Source organism: Myotis davidii, unplaced genomic scaffold (assembly GCF_000327345.1).
Source record: "Myotis davidii unplaced genomic scaffold, ASM32734v1 scaffold815, whole genome shotgun sequence".
Lineage (NCBI taxonomy): Eukaryota > Metazoa > Chordata > Mammalia > Chiroptera > Vespertilionidae > Myotis > Myotis davidii.
The window spans coordinates 589,757-607,110 of record NW_006288179.1 but is presented as its reverse complement, the minus strand read 5'-3'; the positions used below and the strand labels follow the sequence as shown (position 1 = coordinate 607,110).

Here is a 17,354-nt window from a genome sequence, read left to right as displayed (position 1 = left end):
TTAGTACTTATCTATTTTGAAGTATTTTAGTTATAAAAAATTCAGAATTTGGCAGACCCTTTATCAGAATTACCTAGTTGCTGTAGGTTACAATACCCTTGGATTTGTTATTTTAATATCAAGTTTTTTCTTCCCTCCCCAGTTCAAAGCAGTATTCAGCGATTTCAAGAAAAGTTTTTTATTTTTGCTCTGACTCCTCAACAAGTTAGAGAGATATGCATATCCAGGTAAGAGGAATGTTTGGAATATATTTCTCCATGAACATTGGTGTATTAGTCTGCTAAGGCTGCTGTAACAAAGTACCACATACTGGGTGGCTTAAACAGCAGAAATTTATTTTCTAATATTTTAAGAGGCTTGAAGTCTAAGATTCAGTGTTGACAGGTTTGCTTTCTCCAGAGTCCTTTGGTTTTTGGATGGCTGCCTTCTTGCTGTGTGTACCCACATGACCTTTCCTCCGTGTACCTGTGCATCTCTGGTGTCTCTCTTTTTATGTGGACACCAGTCATATTGGATTAAAATCCCAATCTTCTGACTTCATTTAACCTTAATTACCTTTTTAAAGTTCTCATCTCCACATGTGTCACATTAAGGGTTAGGCCTGGGCTTCAATAATCATTTTGGGATAATACAATTCATTTCATACGAGTTGAACTATTTTTTTTTAAGTAAGTGTGGTGTGTACTTTGACTAAGGTTACCAAAATATTTAATAAATACTCTGTATTAGAATAATATTTAAACTTTGAGTAAAACACCAGAGTATCTTCTGAATTACTTTTTGTCACATTTGGCAATAATGTTTTTAATGAAAAATTTATTTCAAATATAGCAACATAAAAAAGAATTTGTGATAGTCCAAAGACAGTATGATCATATTGTATCATCCAAACTGAGGCATTTTTAGAGTGAAAGGAGACATTATTTGTAATTTTTCTGGGATAAGAACATCAACTGGTACTGTTCTGAGCATAGTAGAAAGATTAGTCCAAAAAACCCAAAATCCAAATAATTAGGGGAATTCAGTGTTTTATTAGGTGCAAAGCACTGTATTATATGATGTAACTCCTTTCTACAAGTTGTTTTCCACAAGTCTTGTTAGTGAACCAGTTTATATTCATAAAATGATCATTGGCATTGTGAGGTGTCATGTGAAAAGAGCAAATTCAGTAAGGACAAGTGAGAGCTGACTTATAGGAGGAGGAGATTACTTTTAACCTTGATGGTCTGGGAAAGTTTCACTAGAGTGTTGAGTGGGCCTTTGACGGAAGATTATTTAGAGTAAGTAGATTTCAAGATACATTTTAAAATAAATTTTTAAAGTTTGAACTATGTGAATATATTCACTAATTAAGAAATGAATGATTAAAATTTAAGTAATTTTAATTTACAAGTGTAATCATGTTCTAGAGATGGTTGACGGTGATGGTTGATACTCAACCACTGAGCCATGCTGGCTGGGCACCACCAAAAACATTTTTAAAATTAATGATAAAAGTAAGGCTATTTACAGTTCTTCTTCCAAATTAAAAATAAAGCTCACATACACATGTACATAAAACCCCCAACCTTTTCAGAGTCGTCTAATCAAAAATTTCCTTCCGAAGTGGAAGTAAAAGTTTGGTACCCATTACCATGCTTTAGTAATTATCAAAATTTTGGAAGTCTGTACCATACATGACCACCCCTCCACATTTTCCCTGAAATATTTTAAAGCAAATAACAGACATCATATAATTTCACCCAGAAATACTTCAAAATGCATCTCTGATTAATTTTTAACACAATCATAATTCATAAGTCCTTAATATAAAACAGTGTCTAGCCTATGTATTACTTTGTACTCCTAAATTATTTTTACTTTGAAGTAATTACAGATTTACCGAAAAGTTGTAAAAAGGGCAGATATACTTTTCACCTAGCTTCCCTTAACATTAACATCTTGCATAACCATACTTTAATTATCAAAACCAAGAAATTAATACAATACTGTTAACTAAATTACAGACTTTATTCAGATTTTACCAGTTTTTCTACTATTGAATTTTTGTTCCTGGATTCAATCCAAGATCCCAAATTATATTTAGTTGTGTCATTTTAGTCTCTTTCAGTTTGACAGTTTTTTAATTTTGCCTTGTTTTTTTATAACTGTTGATACTTTTGAAGAGTCCTAGTCAGGTATCTGTACAGTGTCCCTCAATTTGGGTTTGTCTGATGTTTTGTCATGACTAGATTGAGATCAGGCAATTTTGGCAAGAATGCCCAAGTTATATTTCTTTCTCATTGTATCATATCAGGGGCTACAGAATATTGATACATCTTATTTTTGGCAGTGTTAATCTTGGTCACTTGGATAAAGTGTTGCCTACCAGATTTTTGCACTGTAAAGTTGCTGTTTTCCCTTTGTTATTAAAAAATTTCTTGGGAGCCCTAGCCGATTTGGCTTAGTGGATAAAGCATTGGCCTGTGGACTGAAAGGTCCCAGGTTCGATTCCAGTCAAGGGCACATGCCCGGGTTGCAGGTTCTATCCCCAGTAAGGGATGTGCAGAAGACAGCCAGTCAGTGATTCTCTCTCATCATTGATGTTTCTATCTCTCTCTTCCTCTCTGAAATCAATTAAAAAAAAGATAAAAAATATCTTGGAAGGAGGAGGTACTTTGAGATTAGGCACATATTGTTTCTCCAGATTTTTGCTCACCAATTTAAGCATTCACTTGTGGTTATTGCCTTTAGCAGTTACTTCATCATAAACACTCTTTGTGTTTCAGTCGTATGATTTTCTATTGTCCTTATTCTCTTCCACATTGGAGTTATTTTTTTTTTTTTTATGGAAGAGCAGGCCCTTTCCCCCTATTTATTTAATTACTTGTATCTATGTGTCCGTGTGGGCTCTTGGTTACTTTGAGGGTTGTATTTCAATGCTATAAGTAATTTATGTTGTTGCTCAAACTCTTCTACCTTTGGCCATTAGACATTCTTTCAGGTTGGTTAACCCAATTTCTTTCTGTTTTCCAAAGGGATTTTTTGCCAGGTGGTCGAAGAGATTATACAGTCCAAGTTCAGCTGAGGCAAGTTTGAAATTTTCTTTTACTTTAATAATATTTGCTAACTATGTGCATATAGTCATGAATTTGAAAATACATAAGCATGTTTGAGTATACTATTTAAGAATAATTTCTTTTTTCTTCTTTAATGCAGACTTTGCTTGGCAGAGACAAGCTGCCCTCAAGAAGATAATTATCCCAATAGTCTATGTATAAAAGTAAATGGGAAACTTTTTCCTTTGCCTGTAAGTTGCTTTTAATTCACCAGGAGGTCTGGTGGAGTAGATAAAGACTAAAACTATGAGTAAATAAATTATTGATTGGATAATGGGTATATGGGAGTGCATTATACTTTTTTCTTTCTTTTTGTATGTGCTTTGAAATTTTCAGTAATCCTATAAAATAAAGAGGGAATACACAAATTGACTGTCACTCTACCACAAAGATGGCGGTGCACACAGCAGTGGCGGTGGTTTCCGTAACACAAGATGGCTGCACCCACAATGGAGGCCAAGTTTCCATAACGAGTCTTAACGAGCAATCAGCAGGGACCTGAGGCTGTACCCCACCCAACACCCCCTCCCCGTGGGGCTAGACATGGGACCTCAGGCCACTCCCCCCCCCCCCCCCCCCCCAGGTGCCAGGCTGGGGACCTCAGGGTGTGCCCCCCTGCCCCGACACCGGGCCAGGGGACCTGAGGTTGCACCCCCCACCCAGCAGGGCTTGACAGGGAACCTCAAGGTGTGACCCCCTCCTGGTAGGGCTTGACGGGGGACCTCAGGCTGCGCCCCCCACCTGACGCCAGGCCAGGGGATCTCAGGCTGCGACCCTGCCTGGAGGGGCTTGACAAAACGGGAACCAGCCGGGTCTGGATCTAGCCCAATGGGGGTGGGGCCAGCTGGGTCTTTTCGAGGCACACGTGGGTGGGTGGGGACTTGACTCTGGGTCCCATGGTGTACCCCAGACTCTGACAGGAGGAAGATTGTCACATACATTTTATTAATTTTCTTTCATCTCTGACACTTCTGGTATAGAGAAGGGGCAAATAGCAATATTAAAATATTTACTCTAATTTATCCCCCTTTAATGTACACAAACTTCATGCACCATGTCACTAGTCTGTAATAATAAAAGGGTAATATTCAAATTGACCAAATGGCCAAATAGCAGAATGACCGTCTGGACCACCATGGTATGACACGCACTGGCGCCATGCCTGCCAAGGCAGGTGCAATGCTGTTGGTTAGGGGGCCCCACCATTGCCCCATGATTGCCCCGCAGAGGGAAGCCCAGGCCACCAGCTGGCAGGGCAGTCAATTGGGGGGCTCCACGATTGGCACAAAGAGGGAGGCTCAGGCCACCTTCTGTGGGGCAATTGATTGGGGGGCTCTGTGGAACTGGGGAACCAGGGGTGTGTGGCGGTGGACACGGGCTGCACCAGGCCAAGGCAGGTGCAGGCTGGGGGCGGCTGCTGGCAGCCGGGGCTGTGAATCAGGCAGCTGGTAAAAGGAAGGCCTACCCTTGCATGAATTTTGTGCATCGGGCCTCTAATAAAAAGATAAAATACATCTTTGAGGCAATTGGGAAATTTGAGTATAAACCTTACATTAGATAATTTTTAAAAATTATGGTTAATTTTGTAAGGTTGTGATACATTTTTTTAAGGTCTTAATAAAGATGCATATGAGAGTATCTGTGGATTAAATAGCATGTCTAGAATTTGCATTTAAATACTAAGGGGCAAAATCAAATGTGTGTATGTGTGAGGTGTGAATTTTGGTGTGGACTGATTAGGCCAGAAGCAAACAAAGCACAATTAGCAACATGTTGATAATTATTGAAGCAAATTTGTGGGTACTTATTGTTCTCTTTACTTTTGTATATGAAAAGTTTTATAATATAAAGTAAAAAAGTAAATGTGTATTGTTAGTATTGAAGTAGTAGTAATTAGAAAATGCTAAAGGAACAGCATTCTTGTCAGAATTACAAATAAGGTAGGATGTCATCATAGCATGTAACAGAAAAGGTTCTTTGAGTATATCTTTTATTGAAATGTTAGATTGAGACTGAAATAAAATCTTTCACTGGCTCTTCAACAGCCTTTATTAGAAAGCTTTTAGATTTTCTTCAGAGGTCCTCTGTTAAATGAACTTCATTTTATTTATGCGTAAGGTATGGAAAATTGTTAGAAATATGTGAAGGTTAACTATATATATATTTTACAAATTTCCAACTACTAGGTCTACCGGTTAATAATGCGGATTTTGTAATCAAAGAAAACACGATAATTTCAAGAGAAATATCAAAAGTGCTTTATGCAAAATAATGTCCACCGCTAGCTACACATTTCCCCCATCTTTCAGGTAATTTGTGGATACCGTCCCAATAGAACTTTTCTTGTTTGAGGCAAACCATTCAGAGACCCAATTTTCCACTTCTTGGTACGTTTTGAAGTGCTGCTCAAAAAGTGCGTGTGCCATCGATTGGAATGTAATCTGAAGGAGCAAGGTCTGATGAATATGGTGGGTGGGTTAATACTTCCCAGGCAGGATCTTTTAATGTGTCTTTAACTGGTTTTGAAGTGTGTGATGGTGCGTCATCATGAAGCAAAATTACTTTGCTGTGTCTTCTGGCCCATTCTGGTCGTTTTACAATCAAAGCATGGTTCAAATTGATTATTGGTTGTCGGTAGCGATCAGTATTAAACGGTTTCACCTGGTTTTAGAAGCTCATAATTCACCATACCTTCCTGATCCCACCAAACATTTTACTGATGACTTTTTCGTTTTCCATCTGTCTTTCGTTCAGTTGATGTGGCACCCATTTTCCTTCCTTTAAAATCTTTCCCATTGCTTGTAAACAATCGGAAATTGTTTGCTGAGCAACATTTCATCGTTCTGCAAGTTTTTTCATCCAATAATGCTTGTAATTGTTGGTCTTCAAACTTTTTCAGTTGACCTGGATGTTCTTTGTTTTTCACATCGAAATCATCACTTTTAAAGCGTTTAAACCACCATTCACAAGTATCTTGAGATGTAGCATGTTCACCATAAGCTTCCCGAAGCTTTCACCAGCACTTTTCTTCAAAATAAAGTAATGAATTAAAACTTGCTGCAAATGTTCTTTTTTTTGGCACAAAATTGACATTTATTAGTGTAAAAAAATCTATGTTAACACCTTCAGAAAATTTGACATAGGAAGTTTTGAAGCTTGCTGTCAATACAACAAAATAGCATACATACTAAATCGTATATATATCAACATATGTGTAACTCCATCTATTGAAAAAAATCCGCATTATTAACCAGTATCCCTGGTATATTCTATTCTTAATAATGGTAATAGATGTTGAATGGAGGTGATGCTGATGATCAGAGGGAGACTACATGTAAACAGATAACTCGGAATTACCAGTGAAATCAAACTAGTCAAGTTAAAAATACTTGAGGTGATTAAGAGTAGTACCATATTTGATTTTGAATATGCTAACACCTCATTCTTACAGTCATTGTTATTATTTTCTTAACCCCTATTATTGCTCTCTTTCACAGACTAATTTAAAACATTGTGGCTTCGTGTCTTAAATTCCATTTTACAGAGTTCACTGTTTAGCTGGTTCATGAATTTTTATCATCTTGTTTTTATTTGGTTCACCTAGCAGTGTACGTACCAGAAGACAGAATTATCTTCCAGGCCAAATATAGGCAAAACAAATGTTCCGTTCAAATTTACCCAGACATTGGTATTGATATTCCATGTGCTTGCTGCTCATTGAACCATTTCCTAGAGTTTTTAAATGAATGTTTTGTTGATTTATTTTACTTGAACAACCTTAGATGAGCATTACCCTCTTCCACATACTACTACATACACATACATTTCCATTTTTTAAAGTATAGTGGAAGTTATTTTCTTTGCCTAGTACTTCCCTGTACACTGTTTTTAATGATTTTCAAAGTCTTATCCCAAGTTGTAGATTACAAGTAATCATGTGATTCCTACTTACTAATTACTATCCTACCTCCTATGAAGCAGTGAAGGATGTTCCCTACTTGTGATAGACAGAATGTATTCCTTAGCTCTGCCGTGTAATAACCATCAATAGGGTATTTCATTTTTTTCTAAGATGGATATTTTTAACATTCCTAAAATCTAGAGTTGTTTTACAGTTGCTAATGACCAAGTGACAGCTGTAATATATTCTCATTGCCTGTACTTGTACAACCTTGATGTTATTTCCATGGTCTGACTCATCAGCTGCACTCCCTGGGTTTTTCAGTCAGCAAGTGATTTAAGTACATTTTGAGCTAGGTTCATAAATCCAGGGTATTGTGCGAATACCACTGATTGATATCCTATATAATAAAAGGCTGATATAGGCCGAGTGGTGGAATGGCTGGTCGCAATGACGTGCACTGACTGATGGGGCAGACACTCGACGCAGGAGCTGCCCCTTGGTGGTCAGTGCGCTCCCATGGGGAGCAACGCTCAGCCAGAAACTGGACTCACAGCTGGTGAGCACAGCGGCGGTGGTGGGAGCCTGTCTTGCCTCTGCGGCAGTGCTAAGCACCCCTTGGGGGATGGCCTCCGTGGGCTCTTGGACTGCCAGAAGGCGCAGCCCCGGCTGAGGAAAGACCCCCCCCCCCAATGTTGTGCACTGTTGTGCACTAGTATTCTCTTAAGATCCAGAGTGTGTCAGCAGTAACACATGTAGTTAATGTAAGGGTGTCAGTCACTTGCAAGGAAATCTAAGAGATGTTAGTGGAGGTAGAGTATAGTTTTATATTGAAACACAATAAATATATTGAATACCTTTATCTCCAGAGCTCATGGTGGCATATAGGAGAATATTATGTGGAAAACATATCTACTGATAACTGAGTGAAAAGTAATTCAGGAGGTTCTTATCCAAAAGGAATGTGTTAGCCAGTTCATTTGCTTATATCCCCTTGCGATATATGCAGAAATAAGTAGTGATACAGTTGTTTATGTCCTTAACTTAGTGTTTTTTCCTTCTCATTGGTGCATAGTTAAATTACATCAATTGCACCTTAGTAGTAAAATATATGTTTTTTAATATATAGATATTTTTGCAGCTTAGAATTTTTAATTTTCTAAAAAATATATTATTTGGGTTTGAAAGTCAAACTGAAAAGTTCAATGGTAATTGAAAATTGGATATACCATAAATAAAAAAATGAGTATATTTGCTATTTAAAAGAAATACTAAATGACTAGGAGAGTGGAATAAAGCATAAATAGCAGTATTACTATAGACATCAAGTTAATACCAATTATCACAAGATTTTCATAATTTTTTTGAAATTAATTATTTTTTAATTCCTAAAGCTTATTTTCCTTCTTTCCCACTCCCAGTATTTGAATGCATTTTGAATGGGAGCTCCTAAGATGAAGTAATACAAAGAGGTGCAACTTTATTGTTTGTAAAGAGAAAGAAAGATTCATAACCAATGTGACAAGATGTCAGCATTTTAAATTTTAATGGTAGAACAGGGATTTTGTTTTTGGAGGGGGATAGTTTTCTGAATTTGTGAAATATTTTATAACTTTTAAAAAAATGTCATTTTTCTCTTTTGGATTGGTGACCTTTGGGTGAGGACTATGTGATTTCTAGTATAAAATAAAAAGAATTAGTGTAACTGAAATTAACACAAGATTCTGTATCTATCTTCAAGAAAATGCTTAATGCCTACAGATAATTTAATTTCTTTCTTATGGTTATAGGGCTACGCACCACCACCTAAAAATGGGATTGAACAGAAGCGCCCTGGACGCCCTTTGAATATTACATCTTTAGTTAGGTTATCTTCAGCTGTGCCAAACCAGATTTCCATTTCTTGGGCATCAGAAATTGGGAAGGTAAAAATTCTCTCCTCTGAGCAACATGAAAGTAATCCCATTAGTTGATATGTTTTGGGGGTTTTTCTTAGGCTACCAGGTCCAGTTTGTCCTGTTTTCTGATTTTAATCTCTAAAAAGCAGTAATTTCCAATTCAGGAATGGAGGTATGGGGATTCTTAAAGTTAAAAACTTCAAGGTTTCCTGAGTCTCATCTCTTTATTTTCCGAGAAAGGAAATACGTATAATTACAATATTTCTTAAGGAAATTGTTTAATCACAATAGTGTTTAAATGACATGTTAAGAAACTGGAAACTTTGGATAAAATTTTGTTATTTATGAAGAGTAATAAAGAAGCTTTATCTAGCTTTGGGGAAAATAGTTAAATGTATTCATGTTGTAATAAGAAATAATCTGTTCCAGCCTTAACAGAAATAGCTGATACTTCAGATAATATGTGGGCATCTCATGAACACATTTATTTAGAATTGTATTATTTCCTCTATACCTTTAGGTTGATTATCTGGCTTTCTGTTGATTCTTAGTCTTAAAATGCATTATATCAGTTATGAGTTACTGGTTCATACAACAAGGGATTTTCATTTTAGAACTATTGTTCATATAACTGAAATAGGCAAATTTCAATTTCTGAACATAAACTTTAAAAAATGTTTTTATTGATTTTTTTTTTTTTTTTGAGAGAGGGGAAGGGAGAGGGATAGAGAGATAGAAATATCAATGACAGAGAAACATCATGGATCAGCTGCCTCCTGCATGTCCCCCACTGGGGTTCACTAGTTGAACATAAACTTTAATGTTGCTATTTGGTAGGAAAAAAGGATACTGTTTTGTATTTTATGGATAGAGAAGTTGAGTCCCATGTTTGTACCAAGAATTTTTTGGTTTTATTACCAAGGTAATTGCAGAGATGGACAATAAAGAAGCTTGCAGTATTAATTTTAGACTATAAAAATATTATTCTTGTATTAATTTTAGACTATAAAGATATTATTCTCTAATGATTGTTCTGTTGAGTCTCATTTCTGAATTTTTACTATAACTTATCAGTATTATCATAGTGTACTGATTTCTAGTATTTTTCACTTGCATGAACTGAATGTGCAGTGATAGAGCATTGGATAAAGATTCAGAAAATCTTGGTTTAGTCTTGGCCATTGTTTGATTTTGGCAAAGTTGCCTAATTCCCTGAGGCTTACTTATTAGAAAGAATGGGTAAAATCTTGAGAATGAGTGTTGTATGCAAATGTAAATAACGTTATCAAATGAGCAAGTATTAATAGTTTAGAGCCCTAGTGAGTAGAATTTGAACAGAATAGTATATTTTTTTGAAATGATTATCAGCTTTTAGGTTTTTGAATAAATGGTTGTAGGCATTGAAGATCTGGTAATTTTTTTCTTTTTGCCACACAATGAGAATAATATTCTTTCTTTGTAATTATATTAATTGACTTAAAATTGGCACACTGTCTTGGGTATTCAGATATTTAAAAGGACTGTTTCAGGACATTAAAAATGATACTTTAAATAATTGGTTTGGCAACTACTCAAAGTATTTTCTTATTATAGAATTCATTGACTTCATATATGTAGTGCAAAGGTAAGAGATTTTTAGCATTTTGGTAAAATTATATTTCATCCCTTTATAGCTCTATAAATAGTTATTGAAGGTTCCTTTGTGCCAGATTTAATAGGTATAGATTGATGCAATTCTGGCCTTGTCTAGTTTATTTTTATTATGTCTTCGTGTGTCTTACATACTCCAGTAGCTGCCCCTTTTCTAGTAAAATGCCCATTTCAGAACAAGAGTTAATTTCTTAGAGTTTTTCTCAGAAGAAAGCTGATTTGGGGTTCATTTAAATGATTGTTCAAGGTGGTGAAGCACGTGGTCTCTTCTGCTCAAGGCCATGAAGCAAATGGAATTCTGGATTTGACATGTTAATTCAGACCACTGGTGTTTGAACTTTCTGCAGTGGAACCCATTTTTCAATGACAATATTAGGAGAGCCCATACATAAAAACAAAAATTCTAGTTAGTAGTCAGCAGGGGAGGGTATATTTTTATTCATATCATGATGGTCCCTGAGATACCAGGTTTGCTAGATTAGGAACATAGTTTGAAAGCCACTGATCTGAGGTATGTAATCTTTCCCATGGATGTTTTAAAGTGATAAGTGATTGAGAAATACCTTTAATATGATTGGGCTTTTATCTTCCCTGAGGGAGCTGATTTTGTTTCCTTAGCAGTCATTGACCTTCCTGTGGAAGTTATTTTGAATGTCATTTTTAGAAACCAGAGGTTCTTAGACAAGTATTTTATGTAAATAAAGAGACTATTATCTCTTGTCTTTAATACAGATTATCTTTCTTTGTAGAATTACTCCATGTCTGTATATCTTGTACGGCAGCTCACATCAGCCATGTTATTACAGAGATTAAAAATGAAAGGTATTAGAAACCCTGATCATTCCAGAGCACTAAGTAAGTAATGTTTGTAAGGTTGAGCATATGAGATGCTTTAATAGAAAAAAAAAGCCTCACATATACATCAATGTAGGAATAATTTAGGAACAATTATTAGAAACCTAAAATGAATATTGAATTAAAAATACTCCAAAAACACTGCCCTATAAATTGAAAAAACCCTTCTCTTACAAACTATTCCCAAGAAGATCAGTTTTAAGCCCCTACTAGTGTGATTTTGGGCCTTCTCATGAAAACTTATTTAAATAAACATTAAGTTAATGGTAGTTTGGATGTGTACATTAACTTGAGAATAGGAATCCAAGTTTTCAAAACCCCCAGTGTTTAATAGAATATGCATTTTAAAAAATTGTAAATAATCAAAAGCTCTTTTTGCTGAAGAATGGTTGATATCCATCAGCAACAATATTTGCCTTCTGAGATGTTTTCTTTTGTACTTTGCTTTGATAATGTATACTAATAGGTAGAGAAAAAAATCTAACCCAAACTGTAAATAATTCAGACCAGTAACTAAATTTAATTGATCAAGACGTTTTTGGAGGAAAGAAAATATTTTCCCTCCAGTTACTTCCCTCACTGCTTGAATGAACCTGAAAGGAGAAAAGACTCTATAGATTGAAAAGGGAGCCAAGTAGGGCTTTTGAAATGGTATTTTGTTTCTTATATCTTGAACCATTTCTTATCTCCTCAAACAGCATAATGATCTTTTTGCCTAGACTTCGAAGCCAGGGAAGCTCTTTTCTAATTTTTCTTGTCTTGCTCCAATTTTCACTGTCTCTAGTGCCAGTCCCATTCTCCCTCCCTATAATGGTGTTGAGAATTAGGCATCTGAAGAGAGTGCATATATTTATTAGCTTATATGTGCAGTAACTTGTATACATTACCTGGTGAATGAAAACTCAGACCAATTATCACATCCCTTGTAGTTTTCAGTTGTCAAAGGAAGTATAAAAATAGTTGACTTTTCTGTTTATAAATTTAGTAATTATTGGAAACAACCAAGACTCCCTAATAAAAAGTCATGAATGTATGTTAGAATAGCATTGAAACTCAGAGTACTGCTGCTTTCTAAGTTCCTTTCCTAATTGTTTTGTTCTTAAATCTTAAACAACTTTCTGTTCTGAAATTCTTCTTAAATATAATTTTACTTTTAAAAATTTAGTTGAACATCTGATACAGAGTTTGCAAGTTTGCAATTCTTTAACCTAATACTGAAAGTATAATTCAGTTTTTAATACATTAATACCTAACATTTTGTTTGTTTTGCTTTTGTAGTTTCTTGACCTATTCAGAGTGGGAAACTTTAAATAATATTATATATATTTCTATAATTCTGTTCATATGCCACAATTAATATAAAAATTTTAAATTATTTTTCCTTCTTTTTGAAGTTAAAGAAAAACTTACTGCAGATCCTGATAGTGAAATTGCTACAACTAGCCTTCGGGTATCCTTGATGTGCCCTGTAAGTAAAGCAACAAAACATTCTGGGGTGTTTTACTTTTTATAAATCACTAATTTTCCTATGAAAGTAAGTGTGGGAATGAATGATATATTATGGTAGAACTAGAGGCCCAGTGCACGAAATTCGTGCACCAGTAGGGTCCCTAGGCCTGGCCAGCGAGCAGGGCTGATCTGCAGGGTGACTGGTGGGGCAATCGGGGGCCCCCGCTGGAACCCGCCTTGGCCGGCCTGGAGCCTACCGGCTGAGGGAGGCTGCTGCATTGAGTATCTGCCCTGTGGTGGTCAGTGCATGTCATAGTGACTGGTTGTTCCACCTGTCGTTCCGTCGTTTGGTTGATTTGCATATTAGGCTTTTATTATATAGGATTCTAAACTTCTGTCGTTTTCCCATTTGGGAATTTCACGATTAAGCATTGTAATTTCAAAGAATGCAAACATTCTTCAGGCAGCGACTAAGCAAGAAGAGACCTAAAAGGATAGTTGATCGTAGGGGAAGAGAGTTTTTAGGTTCAGAATAATACAGTTAATGCTATATATAATCCACAGCTAATAATAAACCTATAGAGAGAGTTGCTTGCTCCTTTTATCAAACTATCCTATATAATAAAAGGCCAGCCACCGTAAGTGTAATGACCGGAATGACCAGAGACCAGAACCACCATGGCCCCTCACTGGGCTGGCCCCCAAGCAAGTGGTTAGGGGTGATCAGGCAGGCACACCTGCAGTTAGGGGTGATCAGGTAGGCAGACAAGTGATTAGGGGCAATCAGGTAGGCAGGCCAGCGGTTAGGGGCAATCAGGTAGGCAGATGGCCCCTCACTGGGCTGGCCCTGCCCCCAAGCAAGCAGTTGGGGGCACTCAGGCAGGCAGGCAGAGTGGTTAGGGGTGATCAGGTAGGCATACCAGTGGTTAGGGGTGATCAGGTAAGCAGATGGCCCCTCGCAGGGCTGGCTCCGCCCCCCAGCAATCAGGGGTGATCAGGTATGCAGGCAAGTGGTTAGGGGCGATCAGGTAGGCACACGGCCCCTCGCAGGGCTGACCATGCCCCCCTGCAGGCACAGCCCACCAGCAGCGACTCTTTGGCAGGTGTGCAACCAGCCAGCGATTGCCCCACAGAGGGAGGCCAAGGCCAGACAAGCCATCGCACCCCATGCCTGTTGCCTGCAGAGGGAGGCCGCCGGTGGCAGGGGAGCTGGGGGTCCAGCTGCCTATAGCCAGGGGACCAGGCCTAGGGACCCTACCTGAGGGGTCCCAGATTGTGAGAGGGTGCAGGCCAAGCTGAGGGACCCCCCCCAAGTGCATGAATTTTCATGTACTGGGCCTCTAATAAATGGTAATAAAATCGCTAGGACCTAATAAATGCTAATTGATTGTTCTACTTTAATGAGTTAGAATGTATAAGGTGTCTTAATTCATTTGTAATGTACTTCTTAATGGCACAATAATTTTTATTTCGTATTTCCTAACATAGAGACTATAGGGGAGAATCTGCCAGCAATGCAGATAACTCCTCCTGTGTGTTCAGTACTGAGCTAATTGTGGGAGAAAATACTGAAGATTTGATAAAAAGTTTTCAGAAATTTAATAGTCTAGTTTGAGAGAGAAAGCTAACTTACATGAAAAAGCAAAAGACTTGCCATATATAATTATGTTATTGGAATACCAGAGAAGAGATGGGAAAGGTCAGGAATCATGGATGGAGGCTTCTTTAAAATCAATACTGTTGGAGGGGACCCTTTCCATATGAGAGGGACTTTATATGGAATCAGGAATTTATAATGCAGTTTAGGTGGCATTTGGTAACCAGCCATCATTATGAGAAATGTACAGGGTGGGGAAAAGTAGGTTTACAGTTGCGAGTAGCCGAAACATAGAGCTTATTCTTATATTATTAATTAATTATTGTATTAATTTCCATACAAACAACTATAAACCTACTTTCTTTTTACTTTTTTTAAAAAGTATATTTCTGTCGATTTCAGAGAGGAAGGGAGAGGGAGAGAGAGATAGAAACATCAATAATAAGAGAATCATTGATTGCCTGCCTCCTGCACGCCCTCTCTGGGGATGGAGTCTACAACCCAGGCATGTGTCCTTGACCGGAATCAAACCTGGGACCCTTTAGTCCACAGGCTGATGCTCTATCCACTAAGCCAAATCAGCTAGGGCTGTAAACCTACTTTTGCCTCGCCATCTACAATTTTAAATGGAGAGAGAATTGTTTCAGAGAGAGAGAGAGAAGAGAATAATTTCTCAATTTCCTATTATGTGCCCCTTATTTAACCCCCTTAGCAAACCTGTATGGGGGTTGTTCCCATTTTGCAGATGAGGAAACTAAGACTGAAAGATTGACTAATCCAAATCACACAGTAGTAACTAGTAGAACAAGGATAACAATTTTGGTCTTCTGGCATCATTTTAGTTCTCTTAACAATATACCATATTGCTACATTGGGCTAAAATAATAAATATTCTGATTATAAGTCTACGAGGAGGCAGTAACAAATGCCAAAAGCTTTTTTAAAAAATAATTCATTTTTGTTGAAAATATTACATATGTCCTCCTTTTCCCCCATTGAATCCCTCCAACCTGTCCCTGTCTCCCCTCCCCCCACATCCTGTTCCCACCCCAAGCCTTCAGCACCCTATTGTCTGTGTCCATGGGTTATGCATTCAAGGTCTTTGGTTGATAAGTCCAACTCTCTACCATCCTGGAAAGTGGTATTTGCAGATATTTTTATTTTGAAGCTTTTTAAAAAAATTATCATTAACTTAAACTAACATCTTTATTGAAAAAGGGATAGAATTACATGAAATTGGGATTGCTTAGAAATTGAGAATCTGTGGTTGTCAAACCCAGAGAGAAATCTGTAGTGCCAGCAGGGGAGGTGGTGGCAGAGGTCCTAGCGGGCATGTGTTTGGACCCAGGCCCTCCTATTCATAAGCTTTATGCAGACCTTCAGGTATAAGTTTTAATTTTTCGTATGATATACTTCATATCAAATGTGATAGCTTCATATTGTGATAGTTTTTTTCTGTACTGATATATGTGAAAAAGTTATAAATTTATATTATGTGACAGAAGGTTCAAAATTTTGTATATCACATGCTACCATTCAGGTGAAAATGTTTTTTAAAAAACATAGACCATCTATGAAAGGACATCCAAGAGATGGGTAACAGTGGTTCTCTCTAAATAGGAGAAACGGTGACAGACATGTTTTCATTGTATATGAATGTTGTCCTACTTGTGAATTTATGTTACCTATTTTCAAAACATGAAAACATTTTTTTAAATTATAGGGCTATCAATGAATATTAATAAAACTAGAAGCCCCGTTGCATAAAGATTTGCGCAATAGGCCTTCCTTCCCTGGGCTGCTGGCACTGGTTTTCCTCCGGCACCCGGGACCCAGGCCTTTGGTCCGGCCATAGTTGAGAAGCCAAGCCTCTTATCCCCTCCGGCTGCAGCGAGGCTTGGCTTCTCTGCTGTGGCTGCAGTGAGGCTTGGCAGCGGAGAAGCCAAGCCTCTTCAGTCTTCAGAATTCAGTCTTCACTCCGGCCGGAGCCTTCAGTCTTTGCTCCATGCCTGCGTATGCAAATTAACTGCCATCTTTGTTGGATTAATTTGCATAGTCGCTCTGATTGACTTGTGGGAGTAGCGGAGTGACACCAATTTGCATGTTTCTCTTTTATTAGTGTAGATGTGTAGTAGCCTTGATGGAAATAAATTCTTTTGAATTTTTTTTTCATTTTGATCTTCTTGTATGACTTCTTTCAGACTTTTATGACTGACTATTCCCATTGAGGTTTTGTTTTCCTTTCTGAAATGGTTTCTCATGTTTTCTTTCCTGCCTGTAGTTAGGGAAGATGAGGCTGACAATCCCATGCCGAGCGGTGACTTGTACACATCTACAGTGTTTTGATGCTGCCCTTTATCTGCAAATGAATGAGAAGAAGCCCACCTGGATTTGTCCTGTGTGTGACAAAAAAGCTGCCTATGAAAGTCTAATTTTAGATGGGTAAATATTAGCTTTGTCTCCAGTACAGCCTCATATCAATTCTCTTCTAGCATAAAGTCAAGATGTTTGTGTGTTTTCTGCTTTATTATACTCAATCTTTTTTTAAAACTGGTTAATGGCTCTTTTATCTTTATGATTTCTGTTGGGGGCAAGAGGTAGAGTAGTGTCCTTTTTTTTTTGCTTCCCAATATCATATTTCATAGCCTGTCCTAAAGAGGGCAAAGCCCACTTTTTAAGTGAGCTTAAATCTGACTGGAAGTTTGTTGATTTTATTGACCTTAAAGTACCAGTATTTTTGTTTCATTGATTTTTCTCTATTTCATTTGTTTCTTTTTTCTTTTCCCATTTGTTTACTTTCACTTTAATTTGTTCTTTTTTTATAGTTTCATTTAGATAGAAGCTGAACTTATTGATTTGCATTCTCCTAATATAGAAAGACTAGAGGCCCAGTGCAATTCCTGCAT

General features: G+C 37.2%; 1 protein-coding gene across 1 annotated transcript in view; it reads left to right on the top strand.

The window, feature by feature from the left end:
* Positions 1-17,354, top strand: part of PIAS2 (protein inhibitor of activated STAT 2) — a 73,051-nt gene that overhangs the window by 32,910 nt on the left and 22,787 nt on the right. Inside the window, exons 4-9 of the mRNA XM_015561480.1 lie at positions 3,018-3,068; positions 3,199-3,289; positions 8,790-8,924; positions 11,297-11,402; positions 12,797-12,870; positions 16,730-16,890. Coding sequence (XP_015416966.1) covers positions 3,018-3,068; positions 3,199-3,289; positions 8,790-8,924; positions 11,297-11,402; positions 12,797-12,870; positions 16,730-16,890 — 618 coding nt within the window. The remainder of the gene's footprint in view (positions 1-3,017; positions 3,069-3,198; positions 3,290-8,789; positions 8,925-11,296; positions 11,403-12,796; positions 12,871-16,729; positions 16,891-17,354) is intronic.